This window comes from Hakea prostrata, unplaced genomic scaffold (assembly GCF_041222555.1).
Source record: "Hakea prostrata isolate BN-2017 unplaced genomic scaffold, UWA_Hpros_2 contig_46, whole genome shotgun sequence".
Lineage (NCBI taxonomy): Eukaryota > Viridiplantae > Streptophyta > Magnoliopsida > Proteales > Proteaceae > Hakea > Hakea prostrata.
In genome coordinates, this window is record NW_028291165.1 from 283,705 (window position 1) to 297,933 (window position 14,229).

Here is a 14,229-nt window from a genome sequence, read left to right on the forward strand (position 1 = left end):
CTTAGACCAAACGGTGATGTGAGAGAGCGGTGACCGAAACCCCCAACCATGGATTTTGTCCGAGAGGGATGCAGGACCCAATTCACCCCGGTGATGAGTGACTGAGACTACCTAAAGAAGTATGGTGCTATGACTTAAAGCATGTCTACCATAGATGACCAGCATACTTAGAATAAAGTCATATTGCATTATATGCCTCATATCATCTGCATCATTTTATGATTATCTTGTGGTTTATATGTGGAGGGATAACTTCCTTGCTGAGTTCTTTTGAACTCATTCCTTTTCTGTTGCAATATTTTGTTAGGCTACTCTACAGGTGATTACTCCGATGGTGCCCTCCCGAGAGACGGACCCGGATACCTCATACTACTATCCGGAGGCTGGCTACACCGAAGACTTCGGTGACCATACCGAAGAAGATCACCGGCGTACCGGGGTTAGCCACTGGAGTTGTATGGGAGCAGTCATGTTGGATCTCCATGGTCCTCACTTTTGAGGAGGACATATCCATTGTGGAGGAGACTTATGAGTAGTTACTACTTCTTTTTGTGACAGTTAAACTTAGAAGAATTGTAATAACTTTAATTTATCTTCATAACAAGGGAAAGAGAGAAGGGAAAATATGAGAGGGAAAAGGGGAAAGAGAGGAGGAAGGAGGAGCAGCGTATAATCTATAGTGAGGAGCTACAAACTAGGAACCAAGGCCCTCGGGTAACAATAAACGTCTGTTGCTTCGGGGGTATCCAAAATAGGGGGATGGGGGCAAACCGGAGCCCTAGAGAGGAGAAATCAAAGGAGATGTTTTTCAAAACCAAGTACGAGAGAGCGGAGTTAGTGGTCCATCTCCTAAGGTGGTGCACCCACCATAAGTGATATACAAAAGCCCCAAACACCAACTGCCCCAAGTATGAGACACAAATAGAATGGCCAGAGTAGGTTCTCAAGACCCATAGAGGATCTAGAGCAAAAGCATTGATATGATGAGAATGGGGCCAGATGGCACTAACAGCTTTCTCCTAGATGGAGTGGAAGAAATGGCATGCCAAAAAGAAGTGTTCTAAATCCTGTAAACCGTTACACCAAAGGATGCAGCCAGGGGCAGCAGAGATATGTTGGTCAATGAGGAAGGCTTAAGGTAGGGAGATAGTGGGTCAGGGTTCTCCAAAGGTGCGGGTGTGAAGAGGATACGACTTTGAACCCAAACCAAGGGGGGACCAAGGAGTGGTTCCAAGACTAAGAGGAACAGAAAAGAGGTGGGTTGGCAAATGATCCCATTAGGAGAGGGTTGGTGGAAGGGGGAGGAGGACCAAACCTTTGTGAGAACCGAATCTCAGAAACATTATTGTTGAGAATAAACAAATTTCACAAATGAAGAGATTAAAAGTCATCAAGAACCTGTATTCCAAAAGAGAATCAATGAGACGATCAACCTTCGGAGTTAAAAGGCCAGCATCTATATTTTGTGCAATATTACCTCCAATAGTCCATCCTGCACCTACACAATGAAGGGACAGATTACTTCAAACAACATTGTTCTTTTGCATGGAAGGGTCAACGAGGAGGGAAAACTAAATCCACTGGATCTTCAGGGAAACAAAGAACAAAACTAATGAAATAAGGAATAAGAAAAGAAGAAGCCCAGAAAGTATGAAATTACTTGGAATGTATGTCAAGAACAACTGTAATACATCTCGATTAAAATCTTTCACAATCCTGTTATCAATAACATTCTTTCCTCGCAGCCAGGGGAAATTATCTATTTCAGTACGTGAAAAAGTTTCGGAAGCCTACATTTTTGAAGAACAGAAAATATGAGACACAAAAAGAAAATACCTGTGTGAATAAGAGAATTATAGCCCAACAAGCCATACAATAAAATTCTACACCTTTAAGGCTAACCAAACACCTAACTGGATTAAACAATACAAAAATGTTGATATCTTCTTTGACAGAGAAACTTCAAAACAATCATCGAGATGCCATTCTTTCAGGGACTGCAAATGCTGAAATCCAGAAATATAAAAGACATTTACACATTTGTTTATAAAAGACAGTCATAAAACCAGTGACAAAATAATGATGGTATTTGCGTGCGTGCTTCCTTGAAGGAAAATCAAGAGTTAAGTTATAACTCAGCAGATCAGCCTTGATTTCGGCTTTAGATTTCAAATCTAATAAGAAACAATGCACAATTAAGTTAGGATGCTTAATTAAGGTGAAGCACATAGATAAAAATGATCATAAGCAATTCTGGGGAGACAAAGCAGGTTCCTCCAAGATTCAGAAAAGTTGATCAGATCAAACAAAAATTATGTCGACAGAATAACCGTAAACCAGAGGAAAGTTTTCTCCGTAAGAAGTTGAGAATCAAATGGCTTAAGCTGCGGGACTCAAATTCCTCTTTCTTCCACCGCTCCCTCAAAGCTTGACACAACTACAACTACATCCCAACCCTCCTCTACGCTAATGGTGTATGGACTTGAGATGTTGAAGGTATCAAGAGGAGGTGCTCGCCTTCTTGCCTTCTCTTATGACTCCCTCCTCCCTCCTCCCCTCCCCCTAATCTGATAAAAAAAAATATTCCCTCCTCCCTCCTTGATAATGATGTTAACCACATTCAGGGGCAAAATAGGGCCGAGGGTTGCTCCCTAAAACCCTGTGGCCCCTAGTACCACCTGGGGTATTTTTTTTTGCAAATTTTCATTGAGTCTAAGATAGGGTATAATTGGGTCCATTATTTTTGTGGGAGCCCAGATCTTTTTTTTTTTTTTATTTTTGAATTTGAGCCTTTATTTTGAAAGTTAATCAAGAGCCCTGAGTTTGTCCACTAGAGTTGTCCTACTCCTTGCAAGAAATCTACATCTACTCTTAGCATTCAAATTGGATTCATTTGGAGTAAGTTATGAAGGTTCCCTGGGTGAGTCAAAGACCTAGTCAGTTAGGAGTTTCAGTTTAACTTGAATTACAAGTTAGAGTCCTAATTTGTTTCCTTTCTATAGTTGAGTCCTATTGTGAGGTCCTTCTTAAAGGCTATAAATAAGCCTCTCTGGATTGTAAAAGGCAGCTTATGATTAATGTAATAAAGCTGACACTGAAGGAGCAAGAGAGAGAAATCATGGGTTTCCATGGAGGGACTTGCAACAGCCTTGAAATAGAGCTTTTCTGCAGTTTCTCTCAAGTCCCAGCATTCTTCTTCAAGTTAAGCAGCCCTATTTCAATTTCAAGTAAGTACCAGCCCCTTCCCCCCCCCCCAGGCCCGATTTCCCCCCTCTTCTCTCCCACCCGAAACCCTCCCTACCCCTTAGCCCTGATCTTCTGCAACCCCAACCCCTTCCCCTCCACTGTAAGACATCTCCAGCCCCATCCAACCCTCTGACAGCACTAAGAGCCCTTCCCCATCCCATTACCTAGTTCCATACCCTGCCCAAACCCTAGACTATCATCCCACCCATTCCCCTCACTTTTTCTTCTTCTTTCCTTCTGAAAATTGCAGAAAACTAAAATTCAGAAGTGCAGCAAGGAATTGAAGACCTATAGGACCCTATCCTCTTAACCTAAACCTTCTCCTCTTAGAATTGAACCCTACACCCAGTTCGTACCTTCAATCCCAAAATCCAGCCCCCTCGCACAACTAAAACCTAAAAATCAGCAACTTAGCTTCATAATAGAAACCCTAACCCTAGAAATCTTCAAACCTCAATTCTCAAACCCTAACTCAAAATTATAATACTGAAATTACAAGAGTAGCAAGGTTTAACGATTGAAAACATAAAACCCCAAACCCCTAAGCCTGGCGAACCTACTGTAACCCTAGCCTATCCCTTGCATCCCTAGAATTTGTCCTAAAACCCTCCACCGAAGGGTATTTCAGCCTTAAAGGACTGCTGATTTTCAGGAAAGAGGATCCTGGAGTGAGCATAGATCTTCTAGATCATTATCCCAATATACTTAATCCTAGATCCATGTTCACATCAGATACCCTCCTAGCCATTCCCTCGAATGCTGAAATTCTTGTTGCCATTAACTCCACAAGCCCGATTAAGTTCCTGGACCAGATGGTTACAGTATGGGTTTGTTTTGAGCCTCCAAGAGTTCTACAAGACAACCTCATCAATGAGGTCTGTAGCTTCCTCTTTAACCCCTCTCAACTTTCATCTGTAACCCAAACCTTCCTCTGGCTCATCCCAAAGAAGCCCAATTCCTCCTCCCTCTTCGATTTTTGGCCCATTTCCCAATACAATCTCCTGCACAAGTTCATTGTCAAAATCCTTGCCACCAAAATTCGACTTGTCATTCCCTCCCTCATTTTTAAAAACTAATTTGCCTTCATTGTAGGTAGGAGTATCACTAACAACATTTTCCTTTGTGTCAAGATGACCTCTCCTCGCACTCCCTTTTGACCTTCCTAAAACTTGATCTCTACAAAGCATTCGATTCCATTCATTGTGATATCATCCTTGATGTCCTAGTCTTTATGGGGTACCTCCTCCCCTTGTCTGTTGGATAGAAGCCTATATCACTTCTCCCCACTTCTTTGTTATCACTAATGGCTCGCCTGCTAGCTTCTTCCCCTACTAGGTGGGTTTCTGCCGACGTTGTCCCCTCTCCCCCTTTCCTCTTCTCTCTTTCCCTAGAAGCTCTCACTAAAATCATCCTATCCAATACTGACCAGCACCTCACTACCCCATCCCAAGTGCAAAACTCTAAAACTTTCCCATCTTGATCTTGCCTTTGCTGAAGATCATATGTTCTTCTACAAAGCCTCCCGTTCATCTATGTCCTCTATCCTCTCCTCCTTGGCCTCTTCAATTCCCTCTCTAGTCTTCATGTCAATCTATAGAGATCTCTCTTTTTCTTGGTGGGTGTCTCTCGCACAGCCAAAGCCACCTTTACAACTCACGAGCTTCTCCCTTAGTACCTTTCCTATCTCCTACTTGGCTTTCCCCTCACTCTTGGCTCACTCACTAATCACGGTGGTCAGATTTCCATCAGAACCACAACTATCTCCACATCCTGTCTTCGCCTATCCACGGCCACCTAAATATCAACATCGACTTCGTCCTATGTTAGAACAGCCCAAAAGATGTTGACCACCTCTTCTTCTCCTCTCTCTCCTCTCACTACTCATGGGTGAAAGAAATTATCACCATTTGTCCAGCTCCGGATACTCCTTTGGGTTCTCCAAGGAATGGGTTTGGTTTCCAAGACACTTTGCTAGCACTTCTACTTGTGATGTGGTAAGTATATTGGTGTTCAATGCCTTGATCTCTTATGGTGGGAGCCAAACCTTAGAAGATGGACCTCCAACTCCAAAACTCGAGACTTGATTTGGAGAGCCATTTGCTTTGATGTTTCTACTAGACTTCTTCCCCCCCCCCCCTTTTTCTTTCCCTCTTGTACATTTTCTTCTTCCCCATTGGGATTTTGGTTAATTATTACCCAAAGAAAAAATCCGAAACCAGATTTTGTAGTTGAAATAAACAAAATTAGATCTCCTAACAATAGCCAACTAATGTAGGAAAAGCACAAAGAAAGGCATTGACATATTTTATATGAGCCTTGGTAAGGGATATTGATGTAGCCCAAGTCTGACCAGCCTTCAGGATCCTCTCAAATAGAACAAGCAGCAAATTACGGTTTAAACCCTTGCTGTCTGGGTTGAAATCTCATTGGACAGCAGCTGTTTTTTACAACACACACCTTACAGATAGGCCAATTTGAAGCCCAAGTCTTAGGGTTAGGTCTAGGGTAGTCTATGGTTAATAGAGAAAAGGGTTTTAGGGCGCAGCCAGGTTAAGTCTGAGGCTGGAATTAACGTAAAATTACATGCTTTAACAGAGATGTAATTGCAAATTCTAACAAGTTAGGGTTTTCATGTTTTCAGACTTCTAGGGGAATTCAAACAAGTCAGGGTTTGTATGTTTTCAGGCTTCTAGGGTTAGGTATGGGATGATTGTAGGCTAAACATAATTCTGATTCCGTTATTTTATAATCTCTGAATTAATCCCTCAAGGCAATGGTTCAAACTATGTTTCCTACTTGGATTAGGACTCTTGGTTATGGTTAAGGTTTGGTCCAGCAGGGGTGAATTTAGGAGGGAAGGTTACTAGGGTTATCAGAATGATGTCCCAAAAGTTTGGGACAGATCTAAAGGTTAGATTGCCATAGATCTGACCTTGAATTTAAGTTCTAGGAAAAAGTCCGAAAATTCCAGAAGAACTTCAGAAAATTAATATAAAAACAGAGAGAGAGAGAGAGAGAGGATATGGGGAGGTGAGAAGATGCTAGTCTAGGGTTAGAGGAAGGGAATGGGATTGGGATATGGGTTGGGAATGACTTACTTGTGGAAGAAGAGGCTGTTGGACAATTGCAGAAAATTGAAGGTCTTCTTGCAGAGAATTGAAGGTCACTCACAACATGGGTTGTGGGGCTCTCTCCCACTAAATCCAAGTCTTCCTTCAATGCTTGTTTTTTCTTCATTTGTTACATAAGCGGATGGCTATATTTATAGCCTTACATTGAAGGAAAATTAAACTAGGACACAGAAAAAGAAAACCAACCTGAGCTCAACTTATCGAATCCAATTTGCATTGGAATTTCCTGTTACAACTAGACTTAACTTTCAAAACTAGAAAGGACTCCTAAGTAAGAGATCCTTAGCAAACAGAACTTGTAAATAAGAACCCAACTTCCAGAAGGAATCCTACTTGGAAATTGGATCCCAACTGGGACTGTTAGACAAGGACTCTATCATAACTCATCAAGGAATGATAGTAGACCTAGGATCCTTGTAAGGAGTGGATTCTAGCTAAGGGAATCCCTACTTAACCGGGACTCCTAACTAGACTGAGACTCTTCAATAACTTGACCAAAACAAAACCAAACTCAAAAATAAAAATAGATATAGACTCCTAACAGCATTCTACATCCAACTAGCCCTACTGGGGCACCAAAAGAAAGGGTAAAATGACCAAATACCCCTGGTCAGATTCAGCCAGCTCTTGGTGTTGCATGTCTGTGGGCTGAATTTGGGCCTAAAATATGATATGGCCCTGTGGTTAGATAAGATAAATAATGCAACTCCAAAATCCTATTGAAACCAGGTCTAGGAGGTACGACTAATTTTATTCACATCTCTTAACACCACTACTAAGAAAACTTAGGTCATGTGGTTCTAACTCCTGCCCATATTAGAGGGACCCATTACCCAAATTCATGGCACAAATGAACAAAAGCATGGCTAACATCTGCAAATTGACAGCATCAATAAATCAGTCACATCAACATGTGGTTTTGACATTCCCATGATAACCTTCATCTATTTTGTAGTTGCCTCAGCCAGTTAGTAAGTCCTATGTATTTACAACATCAGCATAGATCTGCAATAAGATCAGATTCAAGTGCTCCATTCAAAATTAATAACAGAAAAAGATCTGGATTGAACTTCAGAAATGCCAAACTCAAAAAGTAATTTCTCTTCTCATGTCAAGTACAGAAGATTAGGTTGTTTGCTACATCCAAGGAAAACACAAAGTTAAAACCTTAGCGTGATATTATAATATCCAAAGATGAGGACAAAAATTAATGCTTGTCTTTAGCCTTTTTAATTTTTAATTTTTACTTTTAATAAAGATCTCATTATCTCAAACAGATCACTTACCTTTTTCTTTAATCCCTCCAAACAATGAGATAAATGAGATCGGTGACCAGGAGGCACTTGATAGGGCACTCCATACTTTGAGTAGTGGCTGGGAATGTGGTTCAACATTTTAGCGCGAAGGAGATCGGTGACCAGGAGATCTGATTAGGTCACAAGCTCCATTGGAGCTGAAAAGATCCGAAGTAACAAGATGCCAACTTACATTGTACCCACTACCTTGGGCCCTTCTAGGAATGTAGGGGAGAGCACTTACATAATATAGAAAGTATTAGGATTAGGTATTGCGGGTACTTAGGAAGTAAGAACTAGATTATTTGCTCATGGTTTTACATCATATTTATCCCTTTTTTTTACTTCTCACCTCCCAAGGGACTAAGGGAGTCATATAATTTAATGAAGAAGTAATCAGTGTGAAAGAGAACACTCTCCAACTCAACATTCTGTCATCCTCTCTCTTGCTTTTCTGTTCTCATTTTCTCCTTCCTCCTGCTACTCCCATCTTCCCTCTTTAGTTCTCGTTGTTTTGCATTCCCTACATTCTAACACAGTCGAAGACTGAAGGCATGAGTACCATCCTACTGGTACTCTACTTCTATTTCTCTTTCTTTAGAACCTGAAGCATAAAACGGTTCCAAGAACCATGAGATACACTTGGAATAGGATGATAAATATCAAAAGGAGATATATGAACCGATAGGAATTCAAAATACTGTTCAAGACACTGTTCAGGTGAATAATGAAGATGGGGTAGGGCTCATTTTCTACTGTTCTAAAGGTACAGTGAGCAGCATGGTGAGAAAGGAGCTGGGCTCGCTAGAGTCATCCAAGGGTGGCTTTCGACCCCCAAGGCCTTGGTTACTGAAGAGCTGAGTTAATGGAAAACAACTCATCGGGTGATCCTCTTCCAAGCAGTCAGGTACTTCCAGCTTTGTGTTTTTGCCCTATTTTTGGCTCAAAATGCTTTGCATGGAGAGTTTAGTTGATCTTGGTTGATGAGTTACATTATTTAGGACGTACACATTATCACTGAACGAATGTAAATCATTAATATGTGATTAACTTTCTTCAATTTTTTTATGACTAGTGACTTGTGGGAATTCCAGGGTATGAGGAAGAACTTTTTGGGTATTGGTCCCCCCTTAGTTTAGGAATCATCTCTACTTTCTATGTGTTCCTATGCTATGTTCAAAGCTGGAGGAAGAAGGCAAGGACCATCCTTAGTGAATGACAAGGATCAATTCAGCTGTGACAACTGTGAGAACTACAGAGAGATGCCGGATACTGTACAGCTGTCCCTAGCGTGAATGGCAGCAAGACATGGGAAGGTAAAGCACATACTAGAATGAATGAGGTTGGAGAGTATCTGGCTAGCTCTTTTTCTACACCAACAGCTTCAGGTTCTTCAGCTTCCACCTTAATAGGACTCTACATTTGCTTTTCAACGTCCCTTTTGTGGATAACTGAGTGCAAAGCCATTGTACATGTAACAGGCAATCAGGCATATCTCAGTGCAATGACTTCAACTCTATCTGCTCTCCTAGGGGGAAAGTTAGGATTGTTGATGGCTCCATTTCTACAATTTTTTTTGTAAGGTGGTTTCCATCTTACCTCTGTCATGCATATTGACTCTGTTCTTCATGTTCCCAAGTTTAAGAGAGACATCTTATCAGTCAATCACCAAACAAAATCCATGAATTGTAATGGTAATTTTGTTCTTGTGGTACTTTGGTTCATCTGATAGTATTTTCCAGGATTTGGTGACAAAGAAGATCATCGGTAGTGGATGTGAGGAAAAATGGACTCTAGCTTCTTGATCCTGTAACATCCCCTTTACCTAGAGCTCAGTCCTACACATGTGGGCATAGTGAGTCAGTGACATCATTAGGTTTGTGATGTTGCACACTCGACACCCTAAATCTTCCCCAGATCAAACAAATTTATTTGTATTAGACCAAGCAAAAAACTTCACATTTTATACATTATCAATTGAATACACTTGTCTCATGGAACTTTTTTCTCTTCTTTACATATAAGGTGTTTTGTGCTTCAAAACTATAATTAGCATGTATCCTGAACACTTAACTGTGTTTCTTCAGTGTAACATGAGTCTCTTAAAATACGATTTGGTATGATACATCTCCTAGAAACACCTTTCAGATAGGATATTGATATCAATGTTGAACATTGCTGGCTTTATCCCTGCAATTGCAAAGAGGCTGTCTCCATACCCAAACTGAATCACTTGGTAACAGTGTAGCAACCTTACCATTGTACCATAGCCCTCCCTCTTCTCACAGAATACTCTAGTTGATTAAATTCAATTACGTATTCAAGTAGTAAATTTTATTATACAGCAAGCAGGTCCTACATTCTGTTGGAGTTAGGTTGGATACAAAGTTGTTTTTTCTAGTATGTAAAGATTCTAGAGTTAAAGAACTCATTTAGCATCTGTTAGTTTCCTAGTTTCCATCTAGTAGTAGGTCCTCTAGATGACATCTAAAGGTTGCAAAAGAATAAAGGACTCAAGAGAAGAGATGTGGGAAGAAGGTTTTACAACCAGTGAAGAAGTAGTGGTATTACGATGTGTGTTAAAGAGGTGAGTTCTTCTCCACACATGTATTACTTACATTAATAATATAAAAGAAAATTATAAACACCTCCCTAGGGAGGTAAGAGGTAAATAATGAACAATACAATACAAAGCAACTAGTTAACAATGCAATTCCAACTTTTAATCCCTCTAATGCTGAAGCTCACAATGCTGCTACATTCCATATGAGCCCTCTAAGTTTAATGTCTAATTTGATAAGTCTGTGTACAACTAACTGGAAATAGTTTGATACAAGTAGGTGCATATTTTGCCATAAGAAATTTAGTAGGGCATCCACTCAACATGAGTACAAATATGTAGTATAAATGTAGTTAGCCAGCTAATAAAAAAAAGTAGAATTACACAACCTTAGAATTCATAAGACTCTCCAACTCCAGAATTTGACTTCCAAAGATGCATTCCAATGCTGGGGCTACACCAAAAGAATACAAGTATGCACACATGCGCACAAGAAAAGGTAGTGAGAGCTTCACAAGAATAATTAATGTAGTGGTGATGATTGGGAGCTGCTTACCAACCTTAACAAGCCTTAGTTGAAGTCCAAGGTTAGGGATTTCATATTCAGTAAGAAAATTCAGAGGCTAAAAAGAAAGGGTAGAATGAAGAAAGTTTCACATAGCAACACCCAAGACTGAACTTTGAACATATAACCCATCATACCAATTTTACCTAGGTAGCTAAAAGACAACAATTAATGGTTCAAAGAATATTATTGAGGCCATATCTGATTTACTTCAACTGTGAGGGTAAAAACCCAACCCTCACCCCCCCCCCCCCCCCCCCCCCCCCACCCAAAAAAAAAAAAAAAAGTAGGAAAGAAGAAAAAATTGCAAATCAAGGCTCTCCAACCCTCAATTTTAGCACCCATAATCTGATGCTTAAGCTAAATCTCAAGTCCAAACTGCCACAACCAAAATATAAATAATAAAAACCAGGAAAACAATAAAGCAAACTAGCCACAAGATGTTCCTACCTTTTGGCTTTATAGGAGAAGCAGTCATGCCAAATATCCTAGGAAGTTGAGTAGCACCAGAATGTAGTTCCTTGTGATAGAACTCCTGCATAACACATTCATCGACCATGCAACCACAATTTCAGGTAAATCCACATATTAAGAACCAGTCATATTTCAAAGTGGATAATAGTTATAATTAATACAATGAAAAAAGGATCAATAGACTTTAGAAAGAGGAAGTCCACTGAGTATTTTCAGAACAAATGAAATTTCATATGAATCACAAGTTTCAAATATTAATTATTCAGTGGTCTGGTATGGATTTCTTTAGCCTTTCTGATCAACAAATTTAACTACCCAAATTGTTATGAATTAAAACATAGCTAGCATGCACAGGCAACCTTATGTTGGTATATAAGTGCCTATACTATAAGCAAGACAATGTTGTGAGAGGTATTAATTCTCACCCTTGGCACAACTACATATTCTCATCTCTTCCTCCTCTCGTCTCATCTTTTCTTCTCTTGATATCTTCCATTACTTTAAATTGGAATTTGGTATCTTGTTCGAGAGTCTACTGGCAACAACTTTCTCCATTGTACCTCTTGTTTGGAACCTTAGAACAAGGTTCAAGATCTCACTTGAGATCGTGCCTTTTTGAAGGCTCAAGATGAGATCGCCACTGAGTCCCACAAAATACACAATCTTGACTTAGATCTTGGTTCGACCCAAGATCTCTTTCCACCCCTTCTTTTAAAAACCAAAATTCAAGTGAGATAGATCAAGATCTCGACTTGTCTCGCCTTCTCTCTGCGACAACTTCCCAAGTTCATTTTTTGTTGGATTGCCACCTCCTCTTGCAAACAATCTCCCTAAGATACAGTAGCTATTCATGGTCCCAAGCCCAAACTGCAAAGGAAATCTCGAGGCCCAAAGTCATATAAGGCCGCTAATGGTCCAGGGTGTCAGGAGGAAGGTCATTGGCAACAGAACATGAAGCATGAGCCATACCTAACACTTCTATTATGAACTTATGATTTATATTGAACTTATAATGATTGTATTATTTTATTCTCGAGGGTCGAGAGTGAGCTGTTCTACTGTACTCATATGGATGGAATTATATTGGTATTTAAGTTATTTGATTTATCTTATCACTTTCTTTTCATTTATATGTCCTCATGGTTTGATATTTCATTTTTTATTACATTGCATGTCATTCCTATAGCCTTTTAGTTTCAAACTTAGGGTCGAGTTACAACTCATACTTAGGGTAGTTTTTTCGCAATTCTAAGGTCATCATTGTGTTTTGAATGCCTAAAAAGGCTAAATACCAACTTTGAGCCCAAACTGACCATTAAAACCCCTCTAAGATGGGCCCTTGAGTTAACTCAAGTTGGTCCAGGAAAAAAATACTAGATCTTGAGCAAGATCTTGCTTTTCTCAAGGGCAATCTTGCCTTTGAGAGCGAGATCTGAACATTCCCCTAGAATACTAGAGGGCTTGATCAGAAGTTGTACCATGCAATAAGTTTATATTGTTCTTTTATCACATGGAAGGCATTGATGGGGTAATAAAGTTGTGAAGACAAAGATTTAAAAAGAGACGAAAAACTGAAAAAAGTAAACCCAAACCTAGAACTAGAACTACAACCAACCCTGACTTCTGAGTCCTTTTTCTCTCATCAATGAACCATTGGAGCATAGTTTTGAAACTTGCCTAGATCTTGGTGAAATTTAAGAAAACTTGATGATGTGAACACAAGGACCCCCCTGGCCGAAAGTCTAAGTCGGGCCCCAAGATGGCTCCAAGAAGCCGCCCTAAGCTGGCCAATCCCCTTTGAGAGGGGTATTTAGGCGATTTAACCCTTTTTTATTTCCAAATTTATTTTTAGTATTTTCCAAATTTCTCATGGAGTCCACATTGTTAATTTGAGTAAGGTTTGGATTTGTTTAACGAGTTCAATTTGATTTTAAAGTTTTTTTGAATGAGTCCTATTTAGTAGTTTAAGACAAGATTCCTTATCTATTAGAAGTATTGGATAACACTATAATAGTCCAATCCAATATGTAATGGGATCCTATCGATAAGGATATCCCAGTTGAAATCACAGTAGGGATGTAAACAGATAGTCAAAAATCAAAATTCAATTCGTATTCGTATCTATTTAAGAGCATCCGAATTTTACTTTTCAAATTCGGATATGCCAATTTTAAGTCGGATATTATCCGATTTGATTAGATATTTGAAGGATACTATCTATATCTAATATCCATATCCGATTAAAGTTTAATTTTGGGGAACACATCATTATCCCATCATTAATATTCATTAATAGTAACTAATTACATTAAACTACCAATAATTACTTTAATTAGATGTTGGATATTCGAACTACATTCGGATATTTTTATCCATCCGATTACTTTGAATTCGATCAGATATTATCCAAAAATCCGATTAACTAAACAAATTCGAATTCGGTTACAAATATACTTATCCAACGGTTTCAAATTCGGATAATGTGTTTAATAATCGGATTCGGATATTACCATATTTTAGCTGAATTTGATCCATTTACATCCCTAAATCACAGTCTATTATTTTGGGTTGTAATTAGCCTCTTCATGCATTGTTATCTTTGGTTCTGGATGAATTAATGAATTGATGGTTTGAGGATTAGGGTCTCCTATGTGGGTAGGCTTGGATCAATAAAAAGCATTCAAGTTCTTCATTATCTTTTTTTCAATTCAACAGCTCTCAAGAGATCATCAAAGCATCCAAGCAACCATTCCAGCAAGCATTCCCAATTTCCAAGTAAGTACAATAGCCTTCCTACCCTTCCCGCTCTCTTGCGCAAACCCTAGAAGCCCTCCCCAAGCAACCATAGCATCCCCAGCCCCCTCCCCTCTTTTTTGACCTAGGAAACTATCCCACCCCATCACAACTGACCCCTGCCCCTTCCCCTTCAATTCCAGTTAACCCTAACCCTTTCCCTTA

At 39.6% G+C, this 14,229-nt stretch overlaps 1 protein-coding gene across 1 annotated transcript; it reads right to left on the reverse strand.

The window, feature by feature from the left end:
- Positions 1-1,277: 1,277 nt before the first annotated feature.
- Positions 1,278-11,449, reverse strand: LOC148999094 (endoribonuclease Dicer homolog 2b-like). Its single transcript, XM_089141471.1, has 4 exons — positions 11,248-11,449; positions 10,622-10,686; positions 1,661-1,790; positions 1,278-1,498 (listed from the first exon to the last, which is right to left on the reverse strand). The coding sequence occupies exons 1-4, from the start codon at positions 11,354-11,356 to the stop codon at positions 1,278-1,280; spliced, it is 525 nt and encodes a 174-aa protein (XP_088997597.1). The 5' UTR covers positions 11,357-11,449.
- Between the last annotated feature and the right edge of the window lie 2,780 nt (positions 11,450-14,229).